Source organism: Amia ocellicauda, chromosome 10 (genome assembly GCF_036373705.1).
Source record: "Amia ocellicauda isolate fAmiCal2 chromosome 10, fAmiCal2.hap1, whole genome shotgun sequence".
NCBI lineage: Eukaryota > Metazoa > Chordata > Actinopteri > Amiiformes > Amiidae > Amia > Amia ocellicauda.
The window spans coordinates 27,817,788-27,831,632 of record NC_089859.1 but is presented as its reverse complement, the minus strand read 5'-3'; the positions used below and the strand labels follow the sequence as shown (position 1 = coordinate 27,831,632).

The 13,845-nt window shown below is 38.8% G+C and overlaps 1 protein-coding gene across 2 annotated transcripts in view; it reads left to right on the top strand.

The window, feature by feature from the left end:
• The first annotated feature begins 317 nt into the window (after positions 1 to 317).
• dennd3a (DENN/MADD domain containing 3a) overlaps positions 318 to 13,845 on the top strand; it is a 28,431-nt gene continuing 14,903 nt past the window's right edge. For both annotated transcript variants that reach the window (XM_066715820.1, XM_066715819.1), the window contains exons 1-9: positions 318 to 539; positions 4,194 to 4,331; positions 4,485 to 4,755; positions 6,870 to 6,985; positions 7,495 to 7,619; positions 9,865 to 9,976; positions 10,329 to 10,448; positions 11,417 to 11,635; positions 12,059 to 12,174. In XM_066715820.1, the coding sequence (XP_066571917.1) occupies positions 4,248 to 4,331; positions 4,485 to 4,755; positions 6,870 to 6,985; positions 7,495 to 7,619; positions 9,865 to 9,976; positions 10,329 to 10,448; positions 11,417 to 11,635; positions 12,059 to 12,174 (1,163 nt within the window). In that variant the 5' untranslated portion in view covers positions 318 to 539; positions 4,194 to 4,247. The remainder of the gene's footprint in view (positions 540 to 4,193; positions 4,332 to 4,484; positions 4,756 to 6,869; positions 6,986 to 7,494; positions 7,620 to 9,864; positions 9,977 to 10,328; positions 10,449 to 11,416; positions 11,636 to 12,058; positions 12,175 to 13,845) is intronic.

The following is a 13,845-nucleotide window of genomic DNA, read 5'->3' as shown; positions in this document are numbered from 1 at the left end:
GCACTGAAATTGCATGCCAACCACAAGCACCAATCTCAGGTGTACGTGGGAAATACCCAGAAGAGAATATTACAACATGTAACAATGTTCTTCTTAATACATATCTAATGTGTGTATATTTAAAATAAAATCTGTTACAATAAATGACTGTGCTTGTGCCACACAGTTGCACCCTTCTTGAAACTATTACCCCCTGGAGACCCTCCAACACAGAAGCGCTGCTCCTCTCCGCACTGCGCGCACACGCGTCCAGCCACAGGCACCGAAACTCCCGCGACTGCACTGCGCATGTGTGGCCTCAGGTTCAGGAAGGAGCCGATGCAGGGGACGACAGCGCCGCAGACGTACACACAGTCCAATGCAGGGGTTGGGAGGCTTGTGAGTGTCGTCGTTAGGACGGATGAGCACTGGGAACTCTTTCATTACTCAGTTTTAAAGCGAATAAAAGTGCGTTCATTCACGATCAATTGACCGGATAATCGATTACGGAAGCCGATAGTACAGGTTCGGGATCTGGACCAGAGAGCGATCGCGGGGAGGTGAGTTTGACCACAAGCTCACTACACTACACTTGTTGCCCCACAGTGACAGCAAACTCAACACCTCTGTCCTTGCACACTACTACCAAAGAAATCACATTCAAGTAAACGTGTGGTTGCCTGAATCAAATAATCAACACTTAATTTTAGAGCGATGTAGTTGTGATCAGAATTGTGCAGCTTAGCATTTTTTGTATTTTTGTATAAGGGGGCTGGATGCACTTCTACAGTACTGGGATGCGCATTGCTGAAACCAGGTGAAGGGATTGTGATAGACGTGGCTGCAGGACCGAGTCAGTTCATGTGGTGGAATCCATTGTTCATGTGACAAAAGACACTGAAGTTAGTATTGCATCTTGCCGATAGCAACATACCTGAAGAGCTGCTCACTTCCTTCTGACTGTGTCCTCGATTTCGCCATCAGGCTGGATGGCTGGTGTCAGGAGATGTGAGGGTGACGGCAGGTGTTAATAATTGAAAGGTGGTTGAGGACATGTGTTGTGTAGCTGCTTCCTGATAGACACACACTTTACAAAACCATTTATTCTGAGAATTCAGGCAGAGAAAAGTCACATGCAACCAGTGTACTTGTACAGTGTAATATAATGTCTCCTACCCTGCATTTGTCTTCCTACCACACTTTAAACCAGTGTGCAGGTTTAGTGGTTTGGTGATTGTGTGGGAAGGTGCTTTTATGAGGTCCATTGTCAAATTTTGAGTGCCTGCTACAGGCTTTCTACATAGCAATTTGCTCCAAAGCACTTGAGTATGTTAGCAAGACATCTAGCATATAGATGTCTGCATTTTCTGAAACACAGGTCATCATTGCTCCGATGATAACTTGTGAAGAATAAAGTTAGACAGGGCACACACTTCACAAAGTTGAGTAACTAATTTATTTATCATGAAAAATCAGCTTGAACTGTCAAAAATCTGAAAGAAACATCTATTTATAGCTAATGGCCAAACTCTACCTCCATATTTAGAATTATGTACCATATTAAATATAAAATAGGAATAAGTCCTGCCTGTCCACTAACAGCTAACATCTGGTTTGTTGTTTCATCCAGTAGAGGTACATTTAACTCTATAAAGATCAAAAGATGTCAGTTTTCTTCTTCTAAAAGGCAAATGACCACTTAGCACAAGGTCACATATTTGAGTAGCTTTTATTGTTATTCTGCATTCTAGGCATGCTGCAATGCTTCAGTTTATATGTAAGCACAATGGTAAACCGTTTTCCAATTCTGTAGACTCTTTGACATTGAACTCAACCCTGCACATCCTCTCTCAATTTTAACCAGAGTTGCACAACACTGGTTCCGTTTTTTAATATTGGCGCTAATGGAGTTACTTAAAGTAGATTATGTAAATTGAAAACCTTCCTGTTACAGACTGCATGATGTTTGGGTTGAAGAAAATGCATTCCTCTATTCCTTTATCGTATCATCAATCCTGGATAATCAAGACTTGGATATTGTTTTTAGTTTGGTCTATATGAGGCACAAAAATAAAATTCTTCCAGCATATCTGTTTTGCCTGGTGATCAATTTTGTACCCTCTTGCCATTTTACTGCTTTGACTGAAATGGCAAACTAATGAGACTTATTCATTTTGGAAAGTCCCACAAGTGTTAACCTTTTCTGTAAAAAAAATCAAAAATTGTTAATCATTCCTCTCTCCAATGCATGCAGAAAGTGTAGCCAGTATCTAAGAACATATCTGTTGTCTTTTCTAAGGAGTTCTTCGATGCTTTGCATTGTAGGCTACATACATCATGTTAAACCATGTTTTCCTGTAGGTCATGTGATTGCCCCACATCTATAAAGAATTGCCAAAAATAATGCTCTGCAGTACAGACTTATTCGTGTTCCTCTGAAGAGATGACATGTTGATGTTATTTACACATCAGGTTAACTACACATACTTAAAAAGTTTTCGTAGCCACGTGTATCGCCACAGTTTACATTACTGTTTGAGATCTATTGATGAGGAGAGATGTAACTTATTAATTAGTAACTTCAAAGGAATGGTTAATGAACATTTAATCACTCATAGGAAACATTTCAGCAAATAAACATAGATTATCACCACAGAAGAAATAAATACATCAATTACAATTAAAATATAAAATACAGTTGTCTAGTCAGTATCAGTAATGCTTGGTGTTTGACTTGAATTCTGATTGGTGTCAGATGTTTCTTGTCTGTACTGCTGCTATTTCTGAGAAACAGTTTTTGCTCATGTTCATTCTTGTTCTGTGAATATAGGAGCAAGAAGAATGTTTGGCTGTTACGCTGATGTTGTTGGTAAAGTAATTTGTTATGAAGTAAGACAAAGAGAGATTAAGCTTCTACTTAAGAAAGTGAAAGTAGAAAGTGTCTCAGACATTAATCTTTTTTCCTTCTAATTTCTTGGAGGGCTGTTCCTGTTCAATTTGATGGGTGTAATTCTTATTATGATTTAAGAATAAAAATGGAAAGCTGGTTTAAAAGAGAGCAAAAACAGTATGTTTTCTCCAAATTCTCAAAACTAAAAAATCAAGCTTTGGAACAAGGCTGCTGAAAAGTTGATTTATTGCCTCTGCTGTGAGTGAGGCTTAGTTAACGTTACACTACAGGAAACCAGTTCTGAAGCACATTACAGATTATTTCCTTTAGATTGCATCTTTGAAAAGGTACCTTTGTGCCATAAATAAAATACCACAGACAAGTTCACTTCAAGACGTGCTGTTCTGAGTTTGAAGAAATCAAAGTGTAGCTTACTGAGTAATGTAGTAGTGGTCTAGTAAGTTCAGTTTTGGCATTGATTCTGCTGGGTAAAATTGAAAATTGAAAAAAGCTTCTCTCTCTGAGCACAGACTAGCACACATGTTACTATGCCAACTGTAAACTGGATCCCTTAGGGACAATTTTCAGGAAACCGGAATTGCACATAGGGTGGACTTCGAGCTACTTTTTAGTAACAGTACTTCCTTTTAGATGTAGATAAAATATAAAATGACATTTAGATTTTTTAAGGTTTACTGCAGCAATATTTTGTCTTAGTGATGGCAGTACTGTGTTTGTTTGTTCTTACTATGCTTATAAATGTAATATGTTAATGTGCCTTATAATGGGGAAATTAAGTAGTCTACCCTGAAATAAATGTGAGCTCTATTTATATCTTCAGGTGTTTTTGAAAGAGGAAAAGCCTTGTTTCTAAGCATGTGGCACATACGATATTCAAAAATAGGCCAGAGTGGAAGTCAAATACATGAATATATGCTATTAATCTCTTTGAAATATTTTTGTCGTTTAATAATTCTAAATCCTTTATTACTTGTTAATCTGTTTTGTACCCCGTAGAAAACCACACTGACTTAATTGTGAAATGTTGATGTCAAAGAGTACTATAATCAAACTCATAACATAGAATGAGAGTAATGTATCAAATGTCGCTGTTGTTTCCTGTTTGTTTATAAGAGCGAGAAATACATTTGTTCCTGATCTGCCATATTTACAGTAAACTGTGTAGCTAATCTGTAAACAGTAAACTAGGCATTAGTGGAATTATAGCTCTTCATTTGGGGTTTCTAATGTAGGACTTTCATCTTAACTTATCTGTATATTGCAACCAACAGAACGTCTGTTTGTTGTTGTTGTTGTTCCCCAGTGTGTGACGATGGTGTAGACAGGGACAGGGAAGAAGGCTACACGGCAGGTTCTGATGGCAGATTATTTTCCCACTGGTTTGCTGGAAGCGTGTGTTGTAATCGGAGCATCAAATGATAAGCTAAAGGAAGCTCACCAGGTAAATATGCCTGAACAATCATTAGTATGAAGATTGTACTGTATTTAATGGTGTATGTATAATCCATAATATAATGTCTTTAAACTAATAAAAAATTTTTTTTTGTGTTGAGCTGCATTCTCAGGAAGAACATTAATGCCATTTTTCTCACAGCTACAGCAGCAGGGGCGGCCGGTGGACTTCGCTCAGTTGGACCCTGAGGTCTTGCAAGTCCATATTCCTCCATTTGTGACCAGAGAGAATGAGTCACAGGCTTACAGTGCCTTCAGCAAAGTCCAGCGCCGACGCTCCTTCATCAAGAAGAAGAGGGAAAAGCCAAATGCAGCGTCCAATCAAAACGCAGAGAGCAAGGAGCCGGAGACCGAGGATATAAGCGTTCCCAAAGATATTGATCTTATTGGACTACCACAGCTGTGTTTTCCTGGTAAAACTATTAACAAATAATCTGATTTTAAATTATAACTATTTCAACAATTTAATAAATAACATTTATTTTTAGAATTCACCATGTGATGCATGCAAGCCTACAAGTATGCCAAGGCCTGCTCCACCATATCTACCATATCTATGCACTCCAGATTCATTTAACATGTCTCAACATCTGTGTTTTGGAAGGTGTTTATCATATGTCTGTCATACCCTTTTCAACTTGCTGAACATTTAACATGGGATATGAAGGTAACTCACTAAAAATGTCTTACAACCACTTTTTTGTTTTACTTTGTTTTAATCTGTAAGATATGCTGTTTTGATGTGATACAATTATTTAATACAGATTTTCAAATACATTCATAAAACCAAATTAAGAAAATAACAATAAAATGAAACACAGCAACACCTGGATCAAGCCCACATTTCATTACCAAGGGGATATTTAGAAAGACCACCCTTTTTAGTTTGCCAAGACTGAACTGCTGTTCATGCAGGAACACCTTCATTAGGAAGGGCATATTTGTCATCTGAAAGACAATAGCTTGGCATTGTTTAATGAGAAGTAATATTTTGCTGGGGACTTGTTAAGCATATTTCCAAACAATGGGCCAGATTAAATCAAAAAGTTGACCAACCCGCTAATAGAAAACTACAGAACTGTACTCAGTTGTGGCTTCATTTTCAGTAGGATGCCACTTTCTTCTAATCATAAATGTAACCGCTATGATGTATAGGTTTGTAGTTTGCTATTAGCGGGTGGGTAAAAGTTTTGATTTAATCCGGCCCAATATCTCAAAATTTTCACATCTGGACCTGATAAATGGGATGTTAACTACTGTTACCTCCAAATTGCCAATACAGACATTGATTAGGTCATTAAAAATAAAAATGTAGAAATTAATTTCTAAATCCAGAGTTTTACTGTATACACCGATCAGCCATAACATTATGACCACTGACAGGTGAAGTGAATAACACTGATAATCTCATTATCATGGCATCTGTCAGTGGGTGGGATATATTAGGCAGCAAGTGAACATTTTGTCCTCAGAGTTGATGTGTTAGAAGCAGGAAAAATGGGCAAGCGTAAGGATCTGAGCGACTTTGACAAGGGACAAATTGTGATGGCTAGATGACTGGGTCAGAGCATCTCCAAAACTGCAGCTCTTGTGGGGTGTTCCCGGTCTGCAGTGGTCAGTACCTATCAAAAGTGGTCCAAGGAAGGAAAAGCGGTGAACCAGCAACAGGGTCATGGGAGGCCAAGGCTCATTGATGCACGTGTGGAGCGAAGGCTGGCCCGTGTGGTCCGATCCAACAGACGAGCTACTGTAGCTCAAATTGCTGAAAAAGTGAATGCTGGTTCTGATAGAAAGGTGTCAGAACACACAGTGCATCGCAGTTTGTTGCGTATGGGGCTGCGTAGCTGCAGACCAGTTAGGGTGCCCATTGCGGACCCCTGTCCACTGCCGAAAGCACCTACAATGGGCACGTGAGCATCAGAACTGGACCACGGAGCAATGGAAGAAGGTGACCTGGTCTGATGAATCACGAGTTCAAGGTGTTGACTTGGCCTCTAAATTCCCCAGATCTCAATCCAATCGAGCATCTGTGGGATGTGCTGGACAAACAAGTCCGATCCATGGAGGCCCCACCTCGCAACTTACAGGACTTAAAGGATCTGCTGCTAACGTCTTGGTGCCAGATACCACAGCACACCTTCAGAGGTCTAGTGGAGTCCATGCCTCGACGGGTCAGGGCTGTTTTGGCGGCCAAATGGGGACCTACACAATATTAGGCAGGTGGTCATAGTGTTATGGCTGATCGGTGTAAATCTGATTTTGAGTTGCAGAATTGCTATACTGGAAAAACAATCCCTGTACTGATTCCATATTCCTACTCAGATTAAAAACATTGCATGCTTTTCTGTAAATGTACCACTTATTTGTTCATAATTTATTTATACTCACTGTATCTGATACCGATGATTATTTATCTGTCTCTTATATATGAGAACTCTCTGCCACTGTTTAAGAACGGTTATGTAAATGCATAATAAAAACAGTCAAATGGCAATGAAAACTGGTTATTTTTAAATGTCTTCATCAGGAGGTCTTCAGCTAGCAAGTGAATTGAAAGAAGAGCGCTTCCATTTCCTGGTTTTCACAGATGTCTTTGGGAACAGGACCTATGGTGCTGTCATGCAGTACTACAAGCCAGTACAGGTGTGGGTTTAATTTTTCACATGTTAAGGTTCACTTATGTTTAACTTAGTCATTGCTTTCCCCTGCATGTTTATTGAATTGAGTTTGAGTTTTCATATTATATATATTTGTTAAACCATGTATATTCAAAGTTTTTGTTAAAAGGTCTTACTTCATAAATGTATGCTTCATTAATTACTTGTGTTGTTAATAATAAGTCCTCTATGCAACTCCCAAAGATGGGGATAATTGACATGGAGAAATAATCTCATGGGTCACATAATCACAGAAGCTGTTGGAAGCCTGTTTTTTTTGTGTTGGACATTTGTCAACCACACTTAGGGAGCCATCCAGTCATTTGTTTATCAAAAGAGTAACCAGTGACATGACCCAAAAAGGTCACGCTGTTGAGAAGCAGTTTTGAATGTTAAATAATTTATGTGAGAGAATATTGCTGCTCTACCAATATCCTAGTCAATGGAAGAAATCTTATATAATTTCTGAAAGATGATGGGTTGCTTTTCTCACAGGAGGGACCTCACTATCAAAATGGACACTGGTCAGCTTCAAAGACAGGTCGACTCTACACTGCCTGTGCCATTTGCATCATATCTAAATACGCTTACTTCAGTGCTCTCAAGGACTGTCTTTCATGGTAAGAATAATTCATGACCTTTCATTTTTTTCATTTGTTAGATTAAGTTATTAAATTATATATTAATGTTATAATTCAGTGTACTGCAGATTATTTTTTGTGCTGTGTTCCTTACCCTGCACACTTCATAACTGCTTGCTACACCAAACTTCCTATTGTCTTGCTTTGGCATTTTGTGTTGCATGGGTAGATAGACCAGAATTTTCTTCCAATAGTTTTTGCTTTCATGCTAAACTGAAGTAAAGTAATAACTATGTGTGTGGAGTTAAGATATGATCAGGAATTTCACACAGTATTCATAATGCCTTAAATGTGTAATCCATTGCCTCTCTTTACATTTTCCTGTGCTTGACACCCTTCGGTAATTCCCAGGTTAGTAACCATACAGCCAGCTGTACAGTGAGGGAAAAAAGTATTTGATCCCCTGCTGATTTTGTACGTTTGCCCACTGACAAAGAAATGATCAGTCTATAATTTTAATGGTAGGTATATTTAAACAGTGAGAGACAGAATAACAGCAAAAAAAAATCCAGAAAAATGCATTTCAAAAAAGTTATAAATTGATTTGCATGTTAATGAGGGAAATAAGTATTTGATCCCCTATCAATCTGCAAGATTTCTGGCTGCCAGGTGTCTTTTATACAGGTAACGAGCTGAGATTAGGAGCACTCTCTTAAAGGGAGTGCTCCTAATCTCAGCTTGTTACCTGTATAAAAGACACCTGTCCACAGAAGCAATCAATCAATCAGATTCCAAACTCTCCTCCATGGCCAAGACCAAAGAGCTGTCCAAGGATGTCAGGGACAAGATTGTAGACCTACACAAGGCTGGAATGGGCTACAAGACCATCGCCAAGCAGCTTGGTGAGAAGGTGACAACAGTTGGTGCGATTATTCGCAAATGGAAGAAACACAAAATAACTGTCAGTCTCCCTCGGTCTGGGGCTCCATGCAAGATCTCACCTCGTGGAGTTTCAATGATCATGAGAACGGTGAGGAATCAGCCCAGAACTACACGGGAGGATCTTGTTAATGATCTCAAGGCAGCTGGGACCATAGTCACCAAGAAAACAACTGGTAACACACTACGCCGTGAAGGACTGAAATCCTGCAGCGCCCGCAAGGTCCCCCTGCTCAAGAAAGCACATGTATAGGCCCGTCTGAAGTTTGCCAATGAACATCTGAATGATTCAGAGGAGAACTGGGTGAAAGTGTTGTGGTCAGATGAGACCAAAATCGAGCTCTTTGGCATCAACTCAACTCGCCGTGTTTGGAGGAGGAGGAATGACCCCAAGAACACCATCCCCACCGTCAAACATGGAGGTGGAAACATTATGCTTTGGGGGTGTTTTTCTGCTAAGGGGACAGGACAACTGCACCGCATCAAAGGGACGATGGACGGGGCCATGTACCGTCAAATCTTGGGTGAGAACCTCCTTCCCTCAGCCAGGGCATTGAAAATGGGTCGTGGATGGGTATTCCAGCATGACAATGACCCAAAACACACAGCCAAGGCAACAAAGGAGTGGCTCAAGAAGAAGCACATTAAGGTCCTGGAGTGGCCTAGCCAGTCTCCAGACCTTAATCCCATAGAAAATCTGTGGAGGGAGCTGAAGGTTCGAGTTGCCAAACGTCAGCCTCGAAACCTTAATGACTTGGAGAGGATCTGCAAAGAGGAGTGGGACAAAATCCCTCCTGAGATGTGTGCAAACCTGGTGGCCAACTACAAGAAACGTCTGACCTCTGTGATTGCCAACAAGGGTTTTGCCACCAAGTACTAAGTCGAAGGGGTCAAATACTTATTTCCCTCATTAACATGCAAATCAATGTATAACTTTTTTGAAATGTGTTTTTCTGGATTTTTTTGTTGTTATTCTGTCTCTCACTGTTAAAATACACCTACCATTAAAATTATAGACTGATCATTTCTTTGTCAGTGGGCAAACGTACAAAATCAGCAGGGGATCAAATACTTTTTTCCCTCACTGTATGTGAGGTACTCAGTAAAATATTTAATCTCCTGCCAAATGGACCAGGTGGTAACATTCCTTGGCATTGTTTTGCAGTGTGAAGGTTTGCATACTTACATACGACACAAATCTGACAAAACTGAGAAAGAAAACACACACATGGAAGAAAAGTGAAAAAGCTGAAGCCCTTACCAACTGCCAAGTTAAAAACTTAAACGTGGCCCAGAAGTGGCAGTAACTGTAATTTATGCATTGACCTGCTCATTCCTTTTAAAGTTTACTAGTGCAGCTCAAGACTTGCCGAGGGTCAGACTTTGAAGAGCGGGTGAAGGAATTTGCTGCAAAGCTGGCCTTGGTTCCCACCCCTCCTCCTGGACAGCTACACCTGGTGAGAACTGAAGACTGAGCTTCATTCATCCCAGCTGGACCCCCAAATCAATAAACACGATGTGCTCTGGCCACTGTACTGATTTAGACCGTGATCCCTGTATTTGGAAGAATGCAAAGCTAATGAATAAGAGAACTCAGTGAAGCAGATGCTTATTTTAAGTGTTTTCTTTCAGTTGAAGGATAAATAAATAGTCTGTGTACTGTTCTAGAAGTAGATGATTTACTCTGATGAAGAATGGCCTCTTGGAGGTGTTTAATCTGCTCAATCAGATTAGTATTGACATGGCTTTGTTAGGATGAATTAAAAAACAAATCCAGCCTCCTCTGAAATTAAATCTCTGTGAATGTAGGTGTTCAACCTCAAACCGCTGCAGATTGTGCTTCCTTCTAAAGAGGATTTGGATCATCCAATTGTTGACCTGGATCTTCATCTTCCCTTCTTGTGCTTCAAACCCAAGCAGGTTTTGCAGGTGAGTGGTTTCAGCAGAGCAGCAGAGTTTTAATCAAATTTAACTACATTGTAAACAAGCATACAAATCGTTCCATGCAGAATACCGAACAATTGCTCATAAATAAACCCTGTATGTTTAAGAGTATTATTGGGATTAGTATCTTGTAAACATAGGAAATATAAATGTATCTTATTCAACTGGACTTTTGAAGTTCTATTAACCTGTATTTGAAAGAATCGGTCTGATTCAGTGTGGCTGTACAAGTTTCCAATCCCTTTAGTTTTGTGCTCATAAAATGTAAAACTGGACTAAAAAATGTAAAATGTAACACTGGACATTCCTGGATTGCAAGATAAGCAACATCTGGTGTGGTATAGTTAAGCATTTTTTACATGCAAGTAATGTTGTTGTTGGAGCTGTTCTTCGGTTCTTCCCCGGTTCTTCGCCCCCCGTTTTCTTTACCTCAAACTGGAAATATCCTGAATCATGTTTAAGGACAACTCTCTGAGGACCAAATCTGTATTTCTTATGCAGCATGTTAAATATATATTTATATCGTGATCCAGAGAGACCACCCCAAACTGTGCTGTACCTCCACCTGGGTCTGGGGAAGTGCGGCACAATTTGGTTCAGTTTCTAACCCTGCTGCCCTGTATGTTGCATGATAATATATATGTTCACAAAATCCTTGAGTTGTTATAATTTAAAACCTCATAATTACAGTCTTGATGCCAATTTTTTGTCTTCTAGCATCGACTAAGTTTTAATATATACTATATTGCTAACCAGCTTTTTTGTTCTTATTTTGCTACTTTTTCCAGTTGTTATTAAAGATTAATCACATTTACAATGCGGTGTTTAAAGGCATTAACCAACTGATTGAGAAGGGTAGCATCTGTAGATACATTAGAATATGTGATTGGTGAGATACTGTACTGTTGTACTGTGGGCTGTAATGGGCCTTGTGTTCCTCATTCCGTCACCAGATCATCACGTGCATCCTGACGGAGCAGAGGATTGTGTTTTTCTCCTCGGACTGGGCCCTGCTCACCCTGATCTCGCAGTGCTTCATGCTGTACATCCACCCGCTGCAGTGGGTGCACACCTTTGTGCCCATCCTGTCCAGGCAGATGCTGGATTTTGTCATGGCTCCCACGTCTTTCCTCATGGGTTGCCACATCGACCACTTTGAAGAAGTCGCAGCGGTAAAGACCTCAGTTTTTCTGTAGCGTTAAAAGGATGAGTTCTTAATGCTAACTTTATCCTTTTAGAAAAGTGGCAATGTGTTTAAATATGAAACTATTTTCACAATACTGACAAAAATGTATTTCTTAAAATTGATAAATTGGGGTTTAAGTAACCATTTTAACAAATCTTTTCAAAGTTGCTATATTTTGATAATGCATGGTTTCATTCTTTTCATAACAGTATTCAAAACATAATTTACAATCATCTATTTTTAAACCTCTTCAGCCTTTGTTTTTGAAGATTTGATTTCAATGGCATAGTGTAATCCTGTGATGCCTATGTACCTCTCTCTTTGGTGTCAGCATCCTTAGTTTCATGATATGCATTGGCTGACCTCTGCTGCTATATTTAATAGATTCACTTTTTAATTCCTGTTCCAGGAAACGAATGACTTGATATTAATAAATATTGACAATGGCACAATGGCATTTTCATGCTCACCGGGTAATGAGATCCCAAAAACACCATGGGCTGCATCTGAATGTTTCCTGAAACGGTAGGAACAGAATTTGTGTAAACATTTGAAGACTTGTTAAGTGACTGGCTTTCTGTTCCAGTTTTGCCAATGTTTATTCTAAGCTTTTATTTACACAGTGTCTCTGTGCACACACATAACCTGAACATGCTAATTTCCCAAGATCATTGTGATGAAAAAGAGGAACTCAGTATTCATGAGTTGGTGCAGATCTGTGCACTGACACAAAAACTATTTAGAAACCTAACTAATAAATTAAACCTAATGGACTCTTGACAATCTTGGCAAAAGTTTCTGAGCTCTTGTATCACAACCCTATTTTCATCTGTGTATTAAGGGCAAAATGTGATATCCACACCTGGTTTTCCATGGGCTTGTCAATTTAAATGTCATGTGACAGTGTTAATGAACACAGCACTACCCTATATATGTTCTCAGGGTAAACATCACTTATACATGTGTGGGGAAAATAAATTGTTAAGGCAGCCTTTGAAGTGTGCAGTATGGGCAAGAGTTTGTAGGGATATGGCAAGCCAAATTATCATTCAGAGATATCTCTAAATCATTTAAAGATATCTTCAAATATGTAAAGATATCTCTAAATCATTTAAAGATATCTGCAAATCTATTAGAGATATCTGCAAATCATTTAAAGATATCTCATTTAAAAGTACATTTAGAGATATCTGCAAATCATTTAGAGATATCTTCAAATAACTTCCTGTTCATTTAGAGATATCTGCAAATCATTTAGTGATATCTTCAAATGACTTCCTGTATGTAGCCCAAGATTATCACTTCCTGTTAACTTGTTCATTCATTTCTATGTAACTGAGTAAGGAAACAGGAAGTGATAATCTCAGCCAAAATATAGGAAGTCATTTGAAGATATCTTGAAATGATTTGCAGATATCTCTAAATGATTTGAAGATATCTTCAAATCATTTAGAGATATCTCTAAATGTACTTTTAAATGAGATATCTCTAAATGGTTTGCAGATATCTCTAAATGATAATTTGGCTTGCCATAGTAGGGAAGATATAAGAAGCCACCAATGGATTTCAGCAAAATAAAGTTTTTTATTACCAAGGCCCAGGGAGATAAGAACCAGATTGTGAGATCAGTTCTCACAATACCAATACCTTCTCTGAGGTTTACATTGACACACACACAGTATTTATACAGTGAGTACCCCTGACTCGGTAAACTCTGAAATATACCCATTTGTTTTGCAAGGAAGTAACAAACAAAGTTAAAAGATAAACGAGTTTCAATAATATTTTGTCAACCTCCAGTTACTACATAATACATTTATTTTAGTTGTTTCTCACAGAATACATGAGTAAGCCTTTATATGTCACTTTCCTGTTCAGCAATTCCTCTTGTTTTCCACAGATATGTCAAGATGAATTGCTGAACAGGAAATTGAGAGATAAAGGCTTTCCAGTTCAGCCATTCCTGTTGTTTGTTAGAGTAGTCTGCTTTTGTCTGTTACTTTCATATTCTGAAATACTTTCAATACCTTTTTGTTTACTCCCACATAATATGTCTATAGTATCTAGCACTGATCTCAAAATGTTGCACCTTTGCTGGTTGTCCACTCTGAGCGAGAGAGTTTCAGTTTACTTCAGTTATTTTTTTCTTTTCGTTAAGTAACGTGAAAAAAAAAACTCAAGATAAGTTCACTAATA